Below are 18,776 nucleotides of genomic sequence, written 5' to 3'. Positions count from 1 at the left end.
CATTAGATAAGTATTATTTGAAAAGAATTTATGAAAATAATGGCTAATTTTTCTCTGACTATAAACTCTGTAACCACTTTACGCTTTCTTACGATATGAGTGAAAATCTTAACTTTTAGATGCTCTTTTTTAGGTTTTCTGTGTAGTGTATTGTGCATAATTTTGGACTGTTCGTTTAACTTACGATATCGAAGTTCTGATTGATTCTCAATAACTTCTGCTGAAATAATATTTTTGCAAGTGGAAGGAAAAGTATGAACGTCCTTATTAATAAATCAATTATATAACAAAACTTTTCAAAGGTAATACACTTAACTAGTGCTTGCAATTGATGACTGAGTTTTGAAAACACTGGAAAAATACAAAATGTTGGAGATAAATGCAAGAGGTAAAAAAACAAGTAATGTTGTAACATAATATTACTAAAACGAGTTAAACTGTACTGGCGTTTTTATCTTATTTTAACAAATTGAAAATGCTACGGGGTCGCATTGGAACCATTCCTCAAGAAGATTCACAGAACAGACTGTGATGGGACATCGAATAACTAAATACTATTGATTTGATATATAGTAAATGAGAATTTATTCTTTTTTAATTAGAAAAATCACGCTATTTGAAATCTTATTTGTTATGCTTATTAATTCATTGCTTTGTTCAGGTGAGCAGCTTTACTATTTGAAAAATTTAGAACAAGCCCGAGACAGCTGTGATGCTTTGGCCAAAGCTATCTATGAGCGAATGTTTGGATGGGTGATTAGAAGAATCAATGAGGATCTGAACCCCACTAAACAAAGGTTTGAGACATTATTATTTTCTTTATTTTGTCACCTATGAAGGTTCCGTAGCTATTAAGTTCTTTTTGTAACGATTCAATGAACATGATAAAAAACAGAAATGAGCTTACAAATATCGCATTGACAGAAGGAATAATCATTCTATGCCAATTCAATCAAAAATTGTTCTAGCTAACAACTGTCTAAAACTCTTAATATCTTAGTCATATTTAGTATTTTCTCTTATCAATCAACGATTGCGTTTGGTTGAGAACTAATCTTAACTACAGAGGCTTTTGATTATATTTGCCCAATGTGAAAATTTCTAGTGCGAGTAAAAAGAATATGCCTAACTTTCTTCATAAGTGTTGCTACCTACATATAAAGAGAAGTATTGCACAATGGGTTCTTAAAGGTAAAGCACCGATCACCAGTTTGATAACCTTGATTGGGTAGATGGTAGAGAAATAATTCATGGAAGCCATAGATTGTTGGAAATTTACACACGGCCCAGGCCATGTGTAAATTCCAACAATCTATGGCTTCCATGAATTATTTCGTTTCAAATAGGACAAATACGGTCATTAATTAAAATACTGAAGCGAGGGTCGGTTTGGTGGGTGTGTGGCTGATCTTTTTTACTCCCTGTTAGATAAAGCTCAAATATCTTAATAAATCCGTAGCTTGCATGGGTAATTTCGTGAATAACCGATAGAAAAAAAACTGTTTAATTTTTCTAATTCTCAAACCCAATATTTGCCATTTTTAATATTTACATGATTTTCTCGTTAGCTTGGAACGTCAAATCCAAAGTTGACATTTCGTAACTAAGGAGCCGCCATGTTGACTTGCTGAAATTAGTAAATATGCAAATAATGCAATAGAATAGAAAATAAAACAAAACAAAACCTACCTCAAAATTCAGTTTTAATACAATATCATACGAATTTCAATGGTGCACGTAACAGAAAACTTTCAACTTTAGCGGTTTCATTTGTATGACGTCATGTTTTAAAATGATTTAAATGCGCCAAAAAAATTAATAGACTTTCGCGGAATTTTATTTTATTTTTAATTTGTTGATAACTCCGAGCTCTTGTGCATTACTTCTTTTTATTATGCATCCGAATAAGAATAACAGTTATTTTGTCTTTTTTTAATTGCACTTCTTAAAACAATAAAATCGGCAAAGGGTCTGCAAATAGGTTCCAATATATGTAGATTTACGTGGGAAGTATATTGTAACAGCCATTATTATGTATATCCCTGAGTCTGCGCTAAGTATAGATATATCGAGAATTTTATCACAGTGTTGTTTACAAAGCGAAAGAAGCACGTCATATTAGAATTATGTTTACTGTTCATTTATTCTACCTGCACGTGACGATGGTGTTATTTTCCTATTTTGATTAACGTTTTCGTTAGTTTTGAATATTTTAAAAGTTTTTGCAAGAATTTGATGTTAAGTTTAAACTGTAAGAAAATGTACAGCTCCTATACATATATTATCAAATGATGGAATTTGGAAACACTGGAGAAGTTTTTTTGTTGTAAGTTTCAATGAAATTTTGTGAGATTCACAATACAAAGAATAACCCAATACTCCGTAGTGTTTATTCGTTTCCGGAGCTGTTAATTACTTTCAAAGTAGCTGTTATATCCGTCATTGACTTCTTATTTAGTTACGCCACGCGTATGAATATGTTATTGTTAATTACACACATACTTGATTAAAGTAGTTCCTAAATGTAAACAATGGTTGCTTGATGCTTTACATCTCCCCCTCGACCAATACGTAACAACTGGCGACGAGAACGAACCACAGCAACAATGAACATTACACAATATGAAACAAACGTATAGACATTGGTAAAATCAAAAGAAAACACTGAACATTTGCATGAAAATAGCTAAATACCGAATTGATAAGCCCGATTCTTTGTTCGACTCCACGTGTGTTCCAAACAAAGGAATCTGCGGTACATCACATACATCATGGCAGCATTTGGTTTGATAGGGAAAATTGACCCATTTGATGAAACAATTGAACCCTGGGACTCGTATGTTGAACGATTAGACCAATATTTTGTCGCAAATGAAATCGACGGAAACAAAAAGGTTCCTGCCCTACTTTGCCTGATAGGGGGGAAACTATACTCGTTGTTGAGGGACTTAACATTTCCGGACAAACCATCAGAGAAAACATTCGACGTATTAGTTAAGCTATTAAAGGATCATTTAGCTCCCAAACCGCTACAAGCATCAGAACGATTCAGGTTTGATAAAAGGGACCAAAAAGAGGGGGAATCAATACAAGATTATGTTGCACAATTACGAAAACTCTTACAGACCTCAAAGAAAAGTTAAGAGACAGGATAGTTTGTGGCCTTAAAAACCCGAACATTCAGAAAAGGTTATTGTCAGAAAAAGACTTGACATATGATAAAGCAGTAGATATTGGTGTGGCTATGGAGACCGCATCCAAAGATGCAACCGAATTACAAGCTAAACATAGAACTGAGGGGGTAAACAAAATGAGTGCAAGAAAATCTAAATTTCAACCACAGCATAACAACGGGAACTCTCGCTGTTACAGGTGTAACAACACAGGACACTCACCTTTCGATTGCAAATTCAAGAACGCAATCTGTCACAACTGTAACAAAACAGGCCACATAAAGAAAACCTGCATGTCAAAATCTAATAAGAAACCTCAATCAAGAAAATTTGAAAACAAGAAATCCGTACATGCTTTAGAGGAAGATTCTGATAGTGATAACTGTATCGCTAGTCTAGAAACATTTGAAATTAATAACGGTAAATCGTCAAAAGATGTCATGTGGTTAAAACCTACGGTTGAAGGAGTAACGCTTAAAATGGAGCTTGACACTGGATCAGCAGTATCGGTCATATCACAGGCAGATTTTTCAAAGAGGCTAGGTCATGTTAAACTAATCGAAGCTACAATTACATTACAAACTTACTCAGGAGAAAGTATAAAACCTTTAGGGTGTGCAAATGTTAAAGTCCATTATAAAGGAGAAACAAATGTGTTGCCACTATATGTAGTACCTAAAGGAGGACCGCCTTTGTTCGGAAGGGAATGGCTAAAGCATATTAAACTTGACTGGAATGAAATTAGGGAGGTTCATGGTATAAATCAAAAGTAAACAGGGGAAGTAATCAAAAATTTACAAAATAAATACAAAGATGTATTTAAAGATGAACTAGGAACAATAAAGGGAATAAAAGCCAAATTGTCCCTAAAAGACAACAGCAGTCCAAAGTATATTAAAGCTAGAACTGTGCCGTTTTCTTTGCGTGCAAAAGTAGAAGCTGAATTGGACAGATTAGAAAAAGAAGGAACATTGAATAAAGTTCAACACAGTGAATGGGCTACACCTATAGTTCCAGTATTAAAGAAAAATGGAAATGTAAGAATATGTGGAGATTTCAAGGTTACGTTAAATCTCATGTTAAATGTTGATCAATACCCGCTTCCAAAAATTGATGACATTTTTGCAAATTTAAATGGAGGAATACAATATACAAAGATGGACTTAAAGCAAGCCTATTTACAACTTGAAGTAGATGAAGACTGTAAAGACTTGCTAACTATAAACACTCACCGTGGACTATACCGCTATAACCGTATGGCGTTTGGAATTGCATCAGCTCCTGCAATATGGCAGAGAACTATTGAACAAATATTAAATGGAATTCCTGGAACTCAATGTTTATTGGATGACATGATAATTACAGGATCGACAGACGAAGAACATTTGAACAATTTAGAGTCTGTACTGAAAAGACTAAGTCAGTATGGACTAAAGGCTAATATAGACAAATGTGAATTTTTTAAGGACAGTGTAACATTTTGTGGACATGTAATCGACAAACGTGGACTCCACAAAACACCAGACAAAATTGAAGCAATAAGGAACGCTCCAGCACCGGAAAATGTGTCTCAGCTTAAGTCTATTTTAGGATTGATAAATTACTATGCCAAGTTTTTACCAGACCTATCAGCGATTTTAAGTCCTCTACATAATCTTCTGCGTAAAGATATAACATGGAGGTGGACAAAGGAATGCCAAGAGGCGTTCGACAAGGTGAAAGACTTAGTCACCTCAGATATGATATTGACACATTTTAATCCAGAGTTACCTGTCACTCTAGCATGTGACGCATCACCTTATGGTTTGGGTGCCGTCATATCTCATCGATATCCAAATGGATCAGACAGACCGATAGCTTTCGCCTCTAGATCACTAGCACCAGCAGAGAAAAATTATTCGCAAATAGACAAGGAAGCGTTAGGAATAATTTGGGGAATTAAGAAATTCCATTCCTACCTATACGGGCGAAAATTCAAATTGATCACAGACCATTAGCCATTAATATATATATTCAACCCTCAGAAAGGAGTATCAGTTACAGCGTCAGCTCGTTTGCAAAGATATTCACTTTTCTTGTCAGGATATGAATATGAGATCGAATTCCGAGGAACTGCTAAACATGCAAACGCAGACTCGTTATCTAGACTTCCAATAAAAAGTACTGAAGTAGACACTTCGTTGAAAATGGTGGAATCTTTCCATATTGCGCAAATGGAAGCAATTCCCGTTTCGAACAAACGAGTTCAGCAGGAAACAAGAAATGACCGTGTTTTGGGACTTATAACTACCTTCACACAGGATGGCTGGAACACTATTCACAAAGATGGTGAATATGCGCCATATTATTCTAGGCGAAATGAACTGACAGTACATCAAGGATGCCTTATGTGGGGCGTAAGAGTGATAATTCCTAATAAACTTCGTAGTCAGGTATTAGGACAGATCCATGAAGGACATCTTGGTGTCGTTAAAATGAAAGCATTGGCCCGAAGTTTTGTTTGGTGGCCAGGAATCGACCAGGATATTGAAAAGTTGACAAAAGCCTGTAATGGATGTCAACTAAATCAAAACTCCCCGAAAGGAGCACCGTTTAATGCGTGGGAATGGCCAAGCAAGCCATGGGACAGAGTTCATATTGATTTTGCAGGACCATTTTTAGGGTCTATGTTTCTTATCATGGTTGACGCACATTCAAAGTGGCCAGAAGTAATAAAAATGAAAAACATTACATCAGAAAGTACAATCAATGTTTTGCGAACAATCTTCTCAAGGAACGGAATACCATCACGTATTGTGAGTGACAATGGACCACAATTTACATCACAGGAATTTGAAAATTTCATGCAATTAAATGGTATTAAACACATCAGAAGTGCGCCATATCACCCATCGACAAATGGTTTAGCAGAACGTTTTGTGCAAACTTTTAAGCAAGCTATGAAATCTAGTTCAAATGATTCAGGAACCGTTTCGAAAAAACTAGCACAGTTTTTGTTAGCATACCGCAACACTAAACACAGTACAACAAATGAAACTCCAGCAAAACTTATGATTGGAAGATATTTGAAAACAAGGATGAATCTTTTAAGACCGAACATTGAAAACCAAGTTCAAACTAAACAGGAGGAAATGTGTGACCGTAGAAAAACTTACCAACGTGAATTTAATGATGGACAATCAGTTGTAGTCCATGATTACCGGAACAAAAATAAATGGACACCAGGGACGATATCAACGAAAACTGGACCTGTGTCGTATCAAGTACAAATCGATCCTACAACAATATGGAGAAGACATGCCGATCAAATTATCGATTCAAACATTACTAACACTGAACAATCAATTTCAGAACAAACTACATTGGACAATCATATAAGTAGTGAACATGTCAACCCAACAGAAAATGAACACCGTCCACAAAAATCTGAAGAACACAAATCAAATCAACCAACAACACCAGTAAAGCGTTATCCAACAAGGGAAAGGAAATCCAACAAGTTGAAAGATTTTATATATGATTGACGCACAGTGTTGTGGGCATAATAATCCCACGTGCATCAGTTGAAACTTTTAGAGTTTCCGTATTTTTAGTGTAGTGTTAATTATATCTCGTAGTAAACGTAGTTAGTGAATTAGTGACTTAGAATAGACAAAACCGAACAGTATTCACATAAGACAGTATTCATTTTATTTTTCATAAGGTGCTATATGAACATTAATTAATACTCAGAACTATTAAAGTTATAATCATAATATCAGACTTTTAAAGATAAAGAACAACTGTTTTAATTTCTATTTCATTTATATATCTAGTCAATTTTAAAGTATTCACTTGAAAAAATCTAGGGAAGAGAAATGTTATATCCGTCATTGACTTCTTATTTAGTTACGCCACGCTTATGAATATGTTATTGTTAATTACACACATACTTAATTAAAGTAGTTCCTAAATGTAAACAATGGTTGCTTGATGCTTTACATCTCCCCCTCGACCAATACGTAACAGTAGCATCTATCACATAAGAGGTCGCTTTATATAATTTTATACATTGATATCAAGTTGATAATAATGGAAGGTTTTTATTTTGTATAGGCGAAAAAAAAAAGATTTATGTATACAGTCCGCTAAAAGTTAAGCACCACCTTTTTTTATTGCATCGAAACAAATTTCATAAAAAAAAAATCAGTTATTCTTCGAAAAAGAAAAAAAACCCATTCATGTTGCAATTTGGCTAACATATACCATAAACAAACCATGAACTTAAGTTTGGTCACTCATGTAGGTTCTATACATTTACATTTTGCGTTCATAGAAATAATGTAAATTACACAAATCACAAACGCAATTTAAGTTTCACTCTGATTTTTATAATGACAATTTATCACCCAATATCATTAAGATTCTCTACAAATAATCTTTGTTACATTTAAATGTTGTGTTTTTGTTGTGTCGTTGTTCTCCTCTTATATTTGATGCGTTTCCCTCATTTCTAGTTTGTGACCCGGTTTGTTTTTTTTCTCAAGCGATTTATGAGTTTCAAACAGCGGTATACTACTGTTGCCTTAATTAGCTATGTTCGTTAAATTTAATATCAATATGATGTGTAAACACCTCTTTTCCGGGACAGTTCCACAACACGGCGTCTCATACTCTGTACAAGCCTTCTTAATTTTAGTTGAGGAAATCTATTCAATTCATCAACAATTGCCACTCTTAAATCGCTAAAATTTGCAGTGGTGGATCTCAATGTTGGAGATTTATTTCTAAGCACAAAATCCTTGTATGTCTGTCCGTTCATGTTACCCTGCAGAATATGCATACTCAGATTAAAACGGTATGAGAAGCAATCCCATACTGTAACACCACCAGATCGAATGTAGTCGTTGGGCAAATGTTGTTTTGGGCATAGGCAGTTTTATTTTCCGACGTCTACTGGTCGTTACAGAAACCGACTTTCATCTGACCAATTATTTTTTTGCCAGCTTCTAATGTCCCACCAGCTTCGATGGTCATTTGCCCATTGAAACCTGATTTTATGGTGCTTTGTAGTTATGGTAGGTCTCTTGACAACACTACGTACTCTAAGTTTGCCTCTTTGAAGTCGACGGATCAATATGCGTGAAGTCGACGGATCAATATGCGAACACTAACATGACCACCTGGAGGCCAGTGGTGTCTAAGCTGCGGGGGAGGAGTAAATGGGATGACGTTAGCACGATGCATAAGCAGTCTGTCATCAAGATTGGTTGTTAAACGGGGTCTTCTGAACATTGGTCTATCATTTACAGTTCCTGTGTCAATATGACATTGTAAAACTCTGACAATGACGGTGTGATTAACATTGAAATGGTTACCTATGCTTTAGTACTACTACCGACATTTTACATTCCAATTACTTTCCAACGTTCAGCCACATATAACTTACAACTTGCCATATTATACAATGACTTGATGAAGGTCAAATTTTATCTCTACGCGTGAAAATAGGAAGATGAAATAAAGGTATTGGCCAGCGTATTTGTAAAAGTACATATGACCTTTAATAAAAAGTTGCTTGACGGGTTTATCGGATTTATCTTATTGGTCGTAATGAATGTTGTTAATGTATGTTACAGGCAATTCTTAATATTTTTTGGCAATAGTTATAAAGATATTGCCAGTTATATTAAAGTGGACTGTATATGATAAATAAAACATTTCCGTACATTATTTTACGAGAACAATATACACATAGAATCATTTTCTAAACAGTGTGGTCCTGGCCATTGATTGACGACCTAAATTATCTCATTGACTGGGACAGATTAGGTGAACGTTTGTCTGTAACGAGCATTGCTCACTTCTTACTTATTATAGAATTTAAACTGTGGGGTCACCAAAGGTTCTTAACGCCTTTAATAATAAAATAATTCGAAAAATTATTCAGGAATAACCTTTCTGTTTTGATTTATATTATTGATATAAATCAACACATCGTATTATTCTGGATTCGTTTTTCGAATTGCTTTATTTAGGTGTTGAGAACCTTTGGTGACCCCACAGATTCAGTGTCTTTAACAAGTACATAGTGAGCAGTGATTGTTACCGACAAACGTTCACCTAATCTGTCCCAGTCAATGGGATAATTTATGTTGTCAATCAATGGCCAGGACCACACTGTTTTGAATATGATTCTAGTAACGTGTTATATTTGTTTTTATATTAATCTTGTGTTTTTTAATCATACAGGAAAAAGGTTGCTGCATCTATAGGGATACTTGATATTGCTGGGTTCGAGAATCTTGAAGTCAACAGTTTTGGACAACTGTGCATCAATTTTGTCAATGAACGTTTACAGAATTTTATGAACGAACATGTGTTTACGAATGAGAAAAGGCTATACCGTGATGAAGGCATTCCATTAGAAGATATAGATTTCAAAAATAATGACGACATTATCGATACGTTCCTAGAGGTATTATACATTTCCTGTTGTTCAATAAAATAAAATTGAGAAAGGAAATGGGGAATGTGTCAAAGCGACAACAACCCGACCATAGAGCAGACCACAGCCGAAGGCCACCAATGGGTCCTCAATGTAGCGAGAAACTCCCGCACCGGTAGGTGTCCTTCAGCTGGCCCTTAAAAAGATGTATACTAGTACAGTGATAATGGACGTCATACTAAACTCCGAATTATACACAAGAAACTAAAATTAAAAATCCTACAAGACTAACAAAGGCCAGAGGCTCCTGACTTGGGACAAGTCTGCTTATAATCTTATTGATAATGTTACATATTTGAAATCTATTAAATAGGGGTATTGTACATTAAGAGGCTGTGTCTGTTGCACAATTCTGTTCATATCCTTATGGACAACATTTTTTGAAATTAATTATGTCAAAGTATTGCACCTTTAATGTCTTAACGGCTTCTTAAAAACTTCGCTTTGCATATGTTACGTTCGTTTTCCCAAAAGATAGTAATATCAAATGTAGGACATAACAAAAATCTAGTATGCCCTATGTTTATCGCTTCAGAACATGTGGTTCTTATTAAGAATTTATATATGATATTAAACTATGAAATTGTAGCCATATGAAGAGTGTAAGAATATTTGAAATTACTTTTAGTAGAATATAGATTTGGTGTGGCAGAGTTAATGCAGTACAATATTCATATTACGGTAGTGTTCTCCAATATTTGTTCACTAACAGAACTGTTCAATAGATACCATTCAAATAATTATTTCTTTTCTCAACATTTATCGACCTCCAATTCTATTCCTTTTACTATTTAGAAGCCATTTGGGTTACTCAATTTACTGGACGAAGAAACTAAGTTCAGGCAAGGCTCAGATGCAGGTTTTGTTCTTAAAATTAGAACAAACCATGCTAAATCAGAAATCATTAAAAAATCACGAAATGACGATCCAGTTTTCACAGTATGCCATTTCGCCGGAAAGGTAAATATACATATTTATCGACCATATATTTCAATATCAAGAAAATAAGAAATTCATGCTTAACAGACAGTCATGTGTTTTTTTTTAAATAAAGTATCGTTTTACCTTGTGTCGAGACAAAAAGTTAACTTATCAAAGATCTATATGATACTAATATCAAAGATCTGATACTAAAATCAAAGATTTGATACTAAAATCAATTTGAAAGGTCTAATACCAATATCGAAAATCTGATACTAATAAAAAAAATCTGATAATAATATCGAAGATCTGTGTACAAAAATCAAAGATCTTATTCCAATATCAAAGGTTTAATACGATTATCGAAAATTTGATAACAGTGTCGCAGATCTGATACAAATATCAAAGATCTGATACAGATATCTAAGATCGCATATCGATATGAAAGGTCTGATACCAATTTCGAAGATATGATACCAATATCATAGATCTGATACGTATATAGAAGTTATTATACCAATATCGAAGATATGATACCAACATCGAAGATATGATACCAACATCGAAGATATGATACCAATATCGAAGATATGATACCAATATCGAAGATCTGATACCAATGTCGAAGATCTGAAACCAATGTCGAAGAAATGATACCAATATCATATATCTGATACCTATATCGAAGATATGATACCAATATCGAAGATATGATGCCAATATCGAAGATATGATACCAATATCGAAGATTTGATACCAATATCATAAATCTGATACCTATATCGAAGATTTGATCCAATTTTTTTTTACCAATATCAAAGATTTAATACCAACATCTAAGATCTGATATTAATTATATCAATATCAAAGGTCTGGTCTCAAAACATATTACGTATTTTTACTATATATATATGTAGCCATTGACCTATTTTCTGTCTTTTGACGATCACATGAACATATGGAGACATAAAACAAGAAGTCAAGCGCCCTCAATCTTTCTCTGAGACATTTGATCATAGGAATAATGAAGTTGTACAGACAAGTGATTAAAAAAAAAATGACTCTAAGGTCAAACAAAATGCATAGTGAAACCAATTCGACTTATATTAGTGAGATTAAACCTGTCAAATTTACAAGTTTAAATTATATATGCTAAAGTAGTTTACTTCAATGTCTGACCCCTCATGCTTTACTCTGTTCGAAATATTTTCTAAAATCAATATTAAAAGAAGTATAGAAATAAAGAATAACAATGTTTATAAATACTACCCTTTCGAGCTGTTACTTTTTAGGTACGGTATGACTGTAATGGCTTTCTTGATAAGAACAGGGACACTCTGAACGACGATTTGTTTGACTGTATGAAGGACAGTACAAATGATTTCATCAGCGATCTTTTTACTATCAAAAAGGGACCAACCGGCACAATATCAGAGTAATTATTATATATTAAAACATTAAGATATCCACGTCCACTCTGTGTTTTTGTTAGATGTATTACTATGCATCTGATGAGTTTAGCATTTTTCAACTGATTTCTATAGTTCCTTCTTATGTTGTACTGTTACACCATTGTCCCATGTTAGGGGAGGGTTTGGATCCCGCTATCATGTTTAACCCCGCTACATTCGGTATGTATGTGTCTGTCCCACGTCAGGAGCCTGTAATTCAGTGGTTGGTGTTTGTCGATGTGTTAATAATTGTTTTTCGTTCATTTTTTGTACATAAATTAGACCAAAAGTCTTCTCGTTTGAACTGTTTCATTTGTTCGTTATGGGGCCTTTTATAGCTGACTATGCGGTAAGGGCTTTACTCATTGTTGAAGGCCTTACGATAACAAATCTGCGTCATTTGGTCTTTGTGGAGATTTGTCTCATTGTCAATCATACCACATTTTTTTATTATAGATATCCAGCTGTAAATTTAAAAAAATAAAGAGAATAATTATATTTATCGAAAAAGGTGTAAACAAAATGTAAGAATTTAAAAACTTAAACAATCTGTTTGGTCAACGAAACATTATAAATGTGCTAGCTATGTCCACGATTACCACGAATATGTTCTCGTTTCTCTACTGGGACATCACTGAATGAAATTTATCGCCAATTTTTTCTTACAATGAGCAACACGACGAATGCCACTAGTAGTGATAGAATCCCAACAACACCTGATCCCCCAGTTGCTCAGTCTATATATAGTTCACTATGTAGAGTTTTGTGAATTTTAATTTTTGTCACATTCTTGTTTTGTCATCAGTTTTTGTTATTTGGACTTGTGCTTTGAATAACCTCTTGGTAATCTTCCACCTTCTGTTTTACCGTAGAAAAACACGAAAATAAGTACACATGTTAAAACAGCGGGATTCCAGCTTTTTCTGGCTTTATCTATTTTGTTGTATGTATGTGTTTTCTTACCTGATTATTTCATTTTTATATACTATGATAACGTTATATTGACGAAAATCAAGCACAGTAACAATATTTTCTATAGACTTGCATGTATATGATGATTTTTCCTCAAATATATCACTTTCTTTATTCTTGATTTTAGAACACAATTCCATTTACGACAGTCAAAGAAAGTTCATACAGAGCACAGGCCAAAGTATTCCAGACAACTGTCTACAGAACTCGGAAAGTCTTTGAAAAAGTAAACATTCCTTATATTTTAAAGATATGTTTCGACATGTTATGTATTAAAAAAAAATCAAAAGCAAGCAAACATTATGTACAACAAAAGCTTTTTTAAAAATTAAACCCGTATCGCATACCGGGCGTTACTTCATAATTATATCGAATGACGTCAAAGTTTGACATACGACGTCCAGTTGCTGTATTTTCTGGTATAATACGAATGTAACCACATGCAGTTAGAATGTCGAAAATATACTTGCAAAAGAAAATGGTTTAAGAAATTTTAGTTTTCGAAATGTTGAAATCTAATTAAAATTAATTTACCAAGCTCGCTCATTTTTTTATGCTTGTCCAACGCATCGACCAAACATTAAAAATGAGTGACTGCGGAGATTGAATTTTAATTAGATTGCGAAATATTCACATATTTGATACAGCAAAATTGCAACTCTGTCGAAAATGTGGAGTTCATATGCAAGATATAGGAATCCCTCTGAATGTCACTAAATAATCTTTGAATAGATGATACTTGCTAACATTGTTGCCCACTTTATTGGGAAGGTGGATTGTTTTCAATTCTAGGTCGTTATGACTATCATAAAAAGAGATATTAAGCAAAACAAGTCAGCTGGAAAAATACAGGAAAATCAATATTTCCCTGTATTTGCTTATATTTTCGGACGGTTGAAAAAAGGGGATCCTATGAATCGGGTTCTTTTAAAATATATGACAAACAGAATAATACATGACAAAATCCGTAATGCATACTGTATCACCACTTGACCAATATCAGGTATTCCGCCCCCAGTACTGATATTGTTTCCTCGTTGTGATACAGCATGCGACAAGGATGTTGCCATGTACTATTCTATATATATATATCTATATATTAATAATTTAATTTTGGATGCAACGCGTCTTCTGATTGGCTGACGTCGTTTTGTTTATCAGCCCATAAACATAATTTAGTCATGTGACCGTGACGTCATCAACGTTTTTTTATGGTTCTCTCCGGTTTTAAATGGAATTTAGAATTAAATTATAAGAAATAACTAATGTTTTTCTGTCTTTTCGAGATAACATAAAAAATGTGGTGCACACTGTTAAATAACCCGCTACGCGGGTAATTCAGTGTGCACCACATTTTTTATGTAATTTCTTCAGAGACAGAAATAATATTCCTTAATTATTTTTTTTAATTAAGCTTGCTGTTCGGTGTGAGCCAATGATTCATGATGAAGGCCGTACTTTGACCTTTAATGGATTACTTTTACAAACTGAGACTTGTATGGAGAGTTGTCTCATTGGCACTCATACCACAAATATGTAGATAATTTGTTTCAGGTTTTCCTGGAGTGTCCCAGAACAATACAGAGACAACGCAAATAAACACAAAACTGTTATTTCATACTTTAGGGTAAGTCAACGTGCAATGTATGGATATATCGGGAAAAATATATATACCAAAAAAAAATATTAGGAAACGTTAATCCTATAGAATATAATTGTTATATCACTTCATATATTCTAAAATTCTCTTATATACCTCTAAATTAAGGTGCCAATATCGTCCAATTGTCATATTTTCCATGCACAAATATGTACGTTATTCTTTATGTTTGATATCTTTACTTTACATTGTAGCTGAATATAGATACCTTTAAATGAAGACAACAGTAGTATACTGCTGTTCAAAAGTCATAAATCGATTGAGATAAAACAGATCCGGGTTACAAACTAAAACCGAGGGAAACGCATCAAGTATAAGAGGCAAAAACACAGAAGTAACAGAACACAAAAGTGCAACAAAAAAAAAACAACAAACAACAATGTAACAGTCATAGAAACGAACTATTAAATAAAAACTGCCTTATTCCTGAATTGGTACCGGACATTTTAAGAAAACAAATGATGGGTTGAACCTGGTTTTGTGCTAGCCAAACCGCTGCGCTTTATGGCAATGTGAAATATACCGTTACAATAACAACATAAAGAGACCATAATGTCTCTCAATGACTTGCCATGATTCCTAACGACACAAATCTTTACACGTGTACATATTTGTGTATTCTGTTCGAATATGTCTTCATTTGTTCGTTCATACAAGTGTGTTGATGCTTTGTGCTTGTTATAAATTGTAAAATAAGTCACTGGAATTATCGCAAAAAAGTTATAGGGACATTTATTTACCATACATGAACTATCTCTAATATTTAAACAATAGAAAATTTATCTTTTTAGGTTCTTAAGTGTTGATTGAAGTTAGGTGACATAAGTATAGACAGCAAAAATATTCTTTACTCTCTCCTAAAATAATAAAATTCTATTTTAAATTTAAATTTTAAATATTTAAAAAAATATGTATTTTTGATACAAGTTTTGTTTTAATGATATATATAATCATATGTTCAGCAGTTTTAATGTAAACTATTATGATCAATCTGTTATCTAATTGGTAGATTAAAACGTCATCAATAGACGTTAAACCACCATGACCACTATTATTACAAAATTGACAAAAAACGTATTGACCAGAAACATCGTCCGCCATCTTTGGATATACGTAACTGCAGTTACGGATATAACATATACCCCAGTGATGACGTTACGTTATACGACACAATGTTTTTTTCAGGAGTCAATGGACAAACTTATGTCGAAAATTAAACATGCAGAGGCGCATTTTGTCAGGTATTTAAAAATGTTTATTTCATAACGGTTACGAATTAGCTTCTCTTATTGGATAAAAAGGGGCCACATGACATTCTTTATTCTTCAGTAATAAATTCAACCAGTCATTAACAGAACAAAACGGACAAAAAAACTGTCGGTAACGGTCTTTTACATGTTTATGACTGATGGGGCGTGATTTCTCTGTTTAGAAATATTTTATATTTAAGTTGTTGAATTGTTTACCATATGTTTTCGTAAATTTCAAAATTATAGAAAACATTATTTAGTATTCATGTATAACTAGTACTACGACTGGTCTTCGGTCTTCACTCTTTGCTATATAAATCGTACAATAACTCGAGATTGCTTTGAACATTTTTAATATATGAGAATTTGTAAAAACATGGTTCCTCAATGAAATATACATAATAGTTATCGAAGTACTGAAAAGTATCTTGATACATGGACTGCCCGTAGGACAGTAGTACTGAATTCGAAAGCGATAATAACCTCGCCGACGGCTCAGTCATTATCACTGTCTTAGTCAATACCACTGTCCTGTGGGCAGTCCATGTATCACGAGGATGACAAGTTTTTTAATAAATATTATGTAAATAATTACGCCTACGATAAATGAATAGAAGTATAAGGCCATTATATATATATATATTTGTTCGACATTTTGGTTCGGCTTTCTGTTATTTCGCCCGTTTGTCATATATTTGATTAAGATTTGATGTAAGGTCAAACGTGTAAATTTAAACTAAACTATGTAAATATACTTATCATAGATACCATGGTTGAAATTTTGTATTTTCGCCGGACTCGCATTTCGTCTACAAATGACACAGCAGTGATGCTCGATTAAAATAATGTTTAAAATTCCAAAATAAAGTACGAAGAGTATTGAGGACCAAAATATCATAAAATTTTTGCCAAATACAGCGAAAAATTAAAATCACAAAAATACTGAACTCAGAGGAAAATCAAATCGGAAAGTCCCTAATCACATGGCAAATTCAAATAACAAAACACATTAAAAACGAATGGACAAGAACTGTCATATTCCTGACTTGGTACTGGCATTTTCAAATGTAGAAAATGGTGGATTAAACCTGATTTTATAGCGATTAACCTCTCACTTTGTACAACAGTCTCGTCAAATTCCGTCATATTTACAATGAAGCGTGAACTAAACAGACATAATAAATAAAATTAAAGTCAAAATAAAAGTACAGCAGTCATCATCGTGTTACAATTTTAAAAGAAACAATTTAACAGAACACAACAACATCTATCAAATTAAAAACACACTCATTGCTTCGTGTGTCTGACGTTAGAAAATTTATACGTCACATATTTTTGTCGTTGAATGTTTATCACATGGGCAATGTAAGCATACAGGGTTAAAAAATCAAAAGTATGTAAGAATTAAGTTTAGAAATAGATCGAGATTTAAAATAGTCCAGAAGTTGTATAGAATTTATAAGAATCCACAAATGGTTAATTCCACTACGCGATTAAATAATTTTGACGTTTGTGGTTCAACGTATTTTCTAATTTATAATAGAAATATAACATGAAGACATATTCTAGAACAATAACATACTGACAGGATCTTTTAAAGTACAGAGTCACGTTATAAGAACCAAAGAAACACAAAAAGTCGCATATATAAAACACACCAAAATGGAAGATAATACAAACACATTGACGGGAAAGTTTTGTAAACAGCTAATTTATAATTATGACCATATCAATGATAATTCATGTCAACACAGAAGTGCTGACTACTGGGTTGTTGATACCCTCAGGGAATAAAAACTCCACCAGCAGTAACATCGACCCAATGGTTGTAAATTAATTCATCATATATACTAGGATTGAAATATTGTATTTTCGCCAGACTCATTATACATGTTATATTTCTATAACATCAACGGTACCAATTAACTGCACCAGATTCGCATTTGGACAATAATAGTTATCAAAGGTACCAGAATTATAATTAAGTACGCCAGACGCACGTTTCGTCTACATTAGACTCATATCATCCGTGACGCTCATATCAAAATATTTATAAAGCCAAACACGTACAAAGTTGAAGAGCATTGAATAAATGTCACTTGCTGGCGTCTTTTCTAGATTTAATCAGAATCATGATATTGTAAATTCAGGAACTCTTATGATGAAGTTTATATTTTAATGCAAATAATGCGACAGGGTGAACTCCCATTAGGTATATCGGATACTTATAGGGTAAGCAAATTTTCCCTTAATTCGCAATTTCAAATTTTGCATTTTTTGTTTTCTATCGGAAAAACGTAATGAAAATAAACGCAACAATTTCTGATTTAGATTAATGTTTTTGAATCGTTTCTTTGGTTAATATACATGTAGTCGAGTATTTGGTTTTGTCAGTTTTTACGGGCTACCTTTATTTTCAAAATACAATTCACGAAACTAAGATTAGCATTTTTATATAGATATCTTTTATTTAAAAAAAATATATATGCCATTCTCATTGTAAATAATATATATAAATAAACAGGAAGAGGTTTGTATGCGCATAACTACTGTTTTCCTGTAGCATTTTCAATCTTCTATCCCGAGTAAATTATTTTATTGATGACAGATCTGTTTTTATTTTTTTAGAACTTGATATCATGGTCAATCATGGAAACCACTATAAATATCAAAGATATTATTTTGAGATATGAACTGGTTTGGAGTTTTTCCATTCGTTTGATGTAATATGGCGTTTGATGTTGCCATTTGATAAGGAACTTTTCAATTAAAAAAAGTTGTTTGCGAGCCAAAGACAACCAAAAAGAAATAACCGTTATTCGGGACCGAATGTTAAACTTTCTCGTATTTGCAATGATATAT

General features: G+C 33.2%; 1 protein-coding gene across 1 annotated transcript in view; it reads left to right on the top strand.

Annotated features, from left to right (window-relative positions):
• Positions 1 to 665: 665 nt before the first annotated feature.
• LOC134707158 (chitin synthase chs-2-like) overlaps positions 666 to 18,776 on the top strand; it is a 71,545-nt gene continuing 53,434 nt past the window's right edge. Inside the window, exons 1-7 of the mRNA XM_063566703.1 lie at positions 666 to 797; positions 9,405 to 9,630; positions 10,456 to 10,620; positions 11,874 to 12,016; positions 13,132 to 13,230; positions 14,559 to 14,631; positions 15,850 to 15,905. Of these exons, the coding sequence (XP_063422773.1) occupies positions 742 to 797; positions 9,405 to 9,630; positions 10,456 to 10,620; positions 11,874 to 12,016; positions 13,132 to 13,230; positions 14,559 to 14,631; positions 15,850 to 15,905 (818 nt within the window). The 5' untranslated portion in view covers positions 666 to 741. The remainder of the gene's footprint in view (positions 798 to 9,404; positions 9,631 to 10,455; positions 10,621 to 11,873; positions 12,017 to 13,131; positions 13,231 to 14,558; positions 14,632 to 15,849; positions 15,906 to 18,776) is intronic.

This window comes from Mytilus trossulus, chromosome 2 (assembly GCF_036588685.1).
Source record: "Mytilus trossulus isolate FHL-02 chromosome 2, PNRI_Mtr1.1.1.hap1, whole genome shotgun sequence".
NCBI lineage: Eukaryota > Metazoa > Mollusca > Bivalvia > Mytilida > Mytilidae > Mytilus > Mytilus trossulus.
This window is presented reverse-complemented; position numbering and strand designations above follow the sequence as displayed.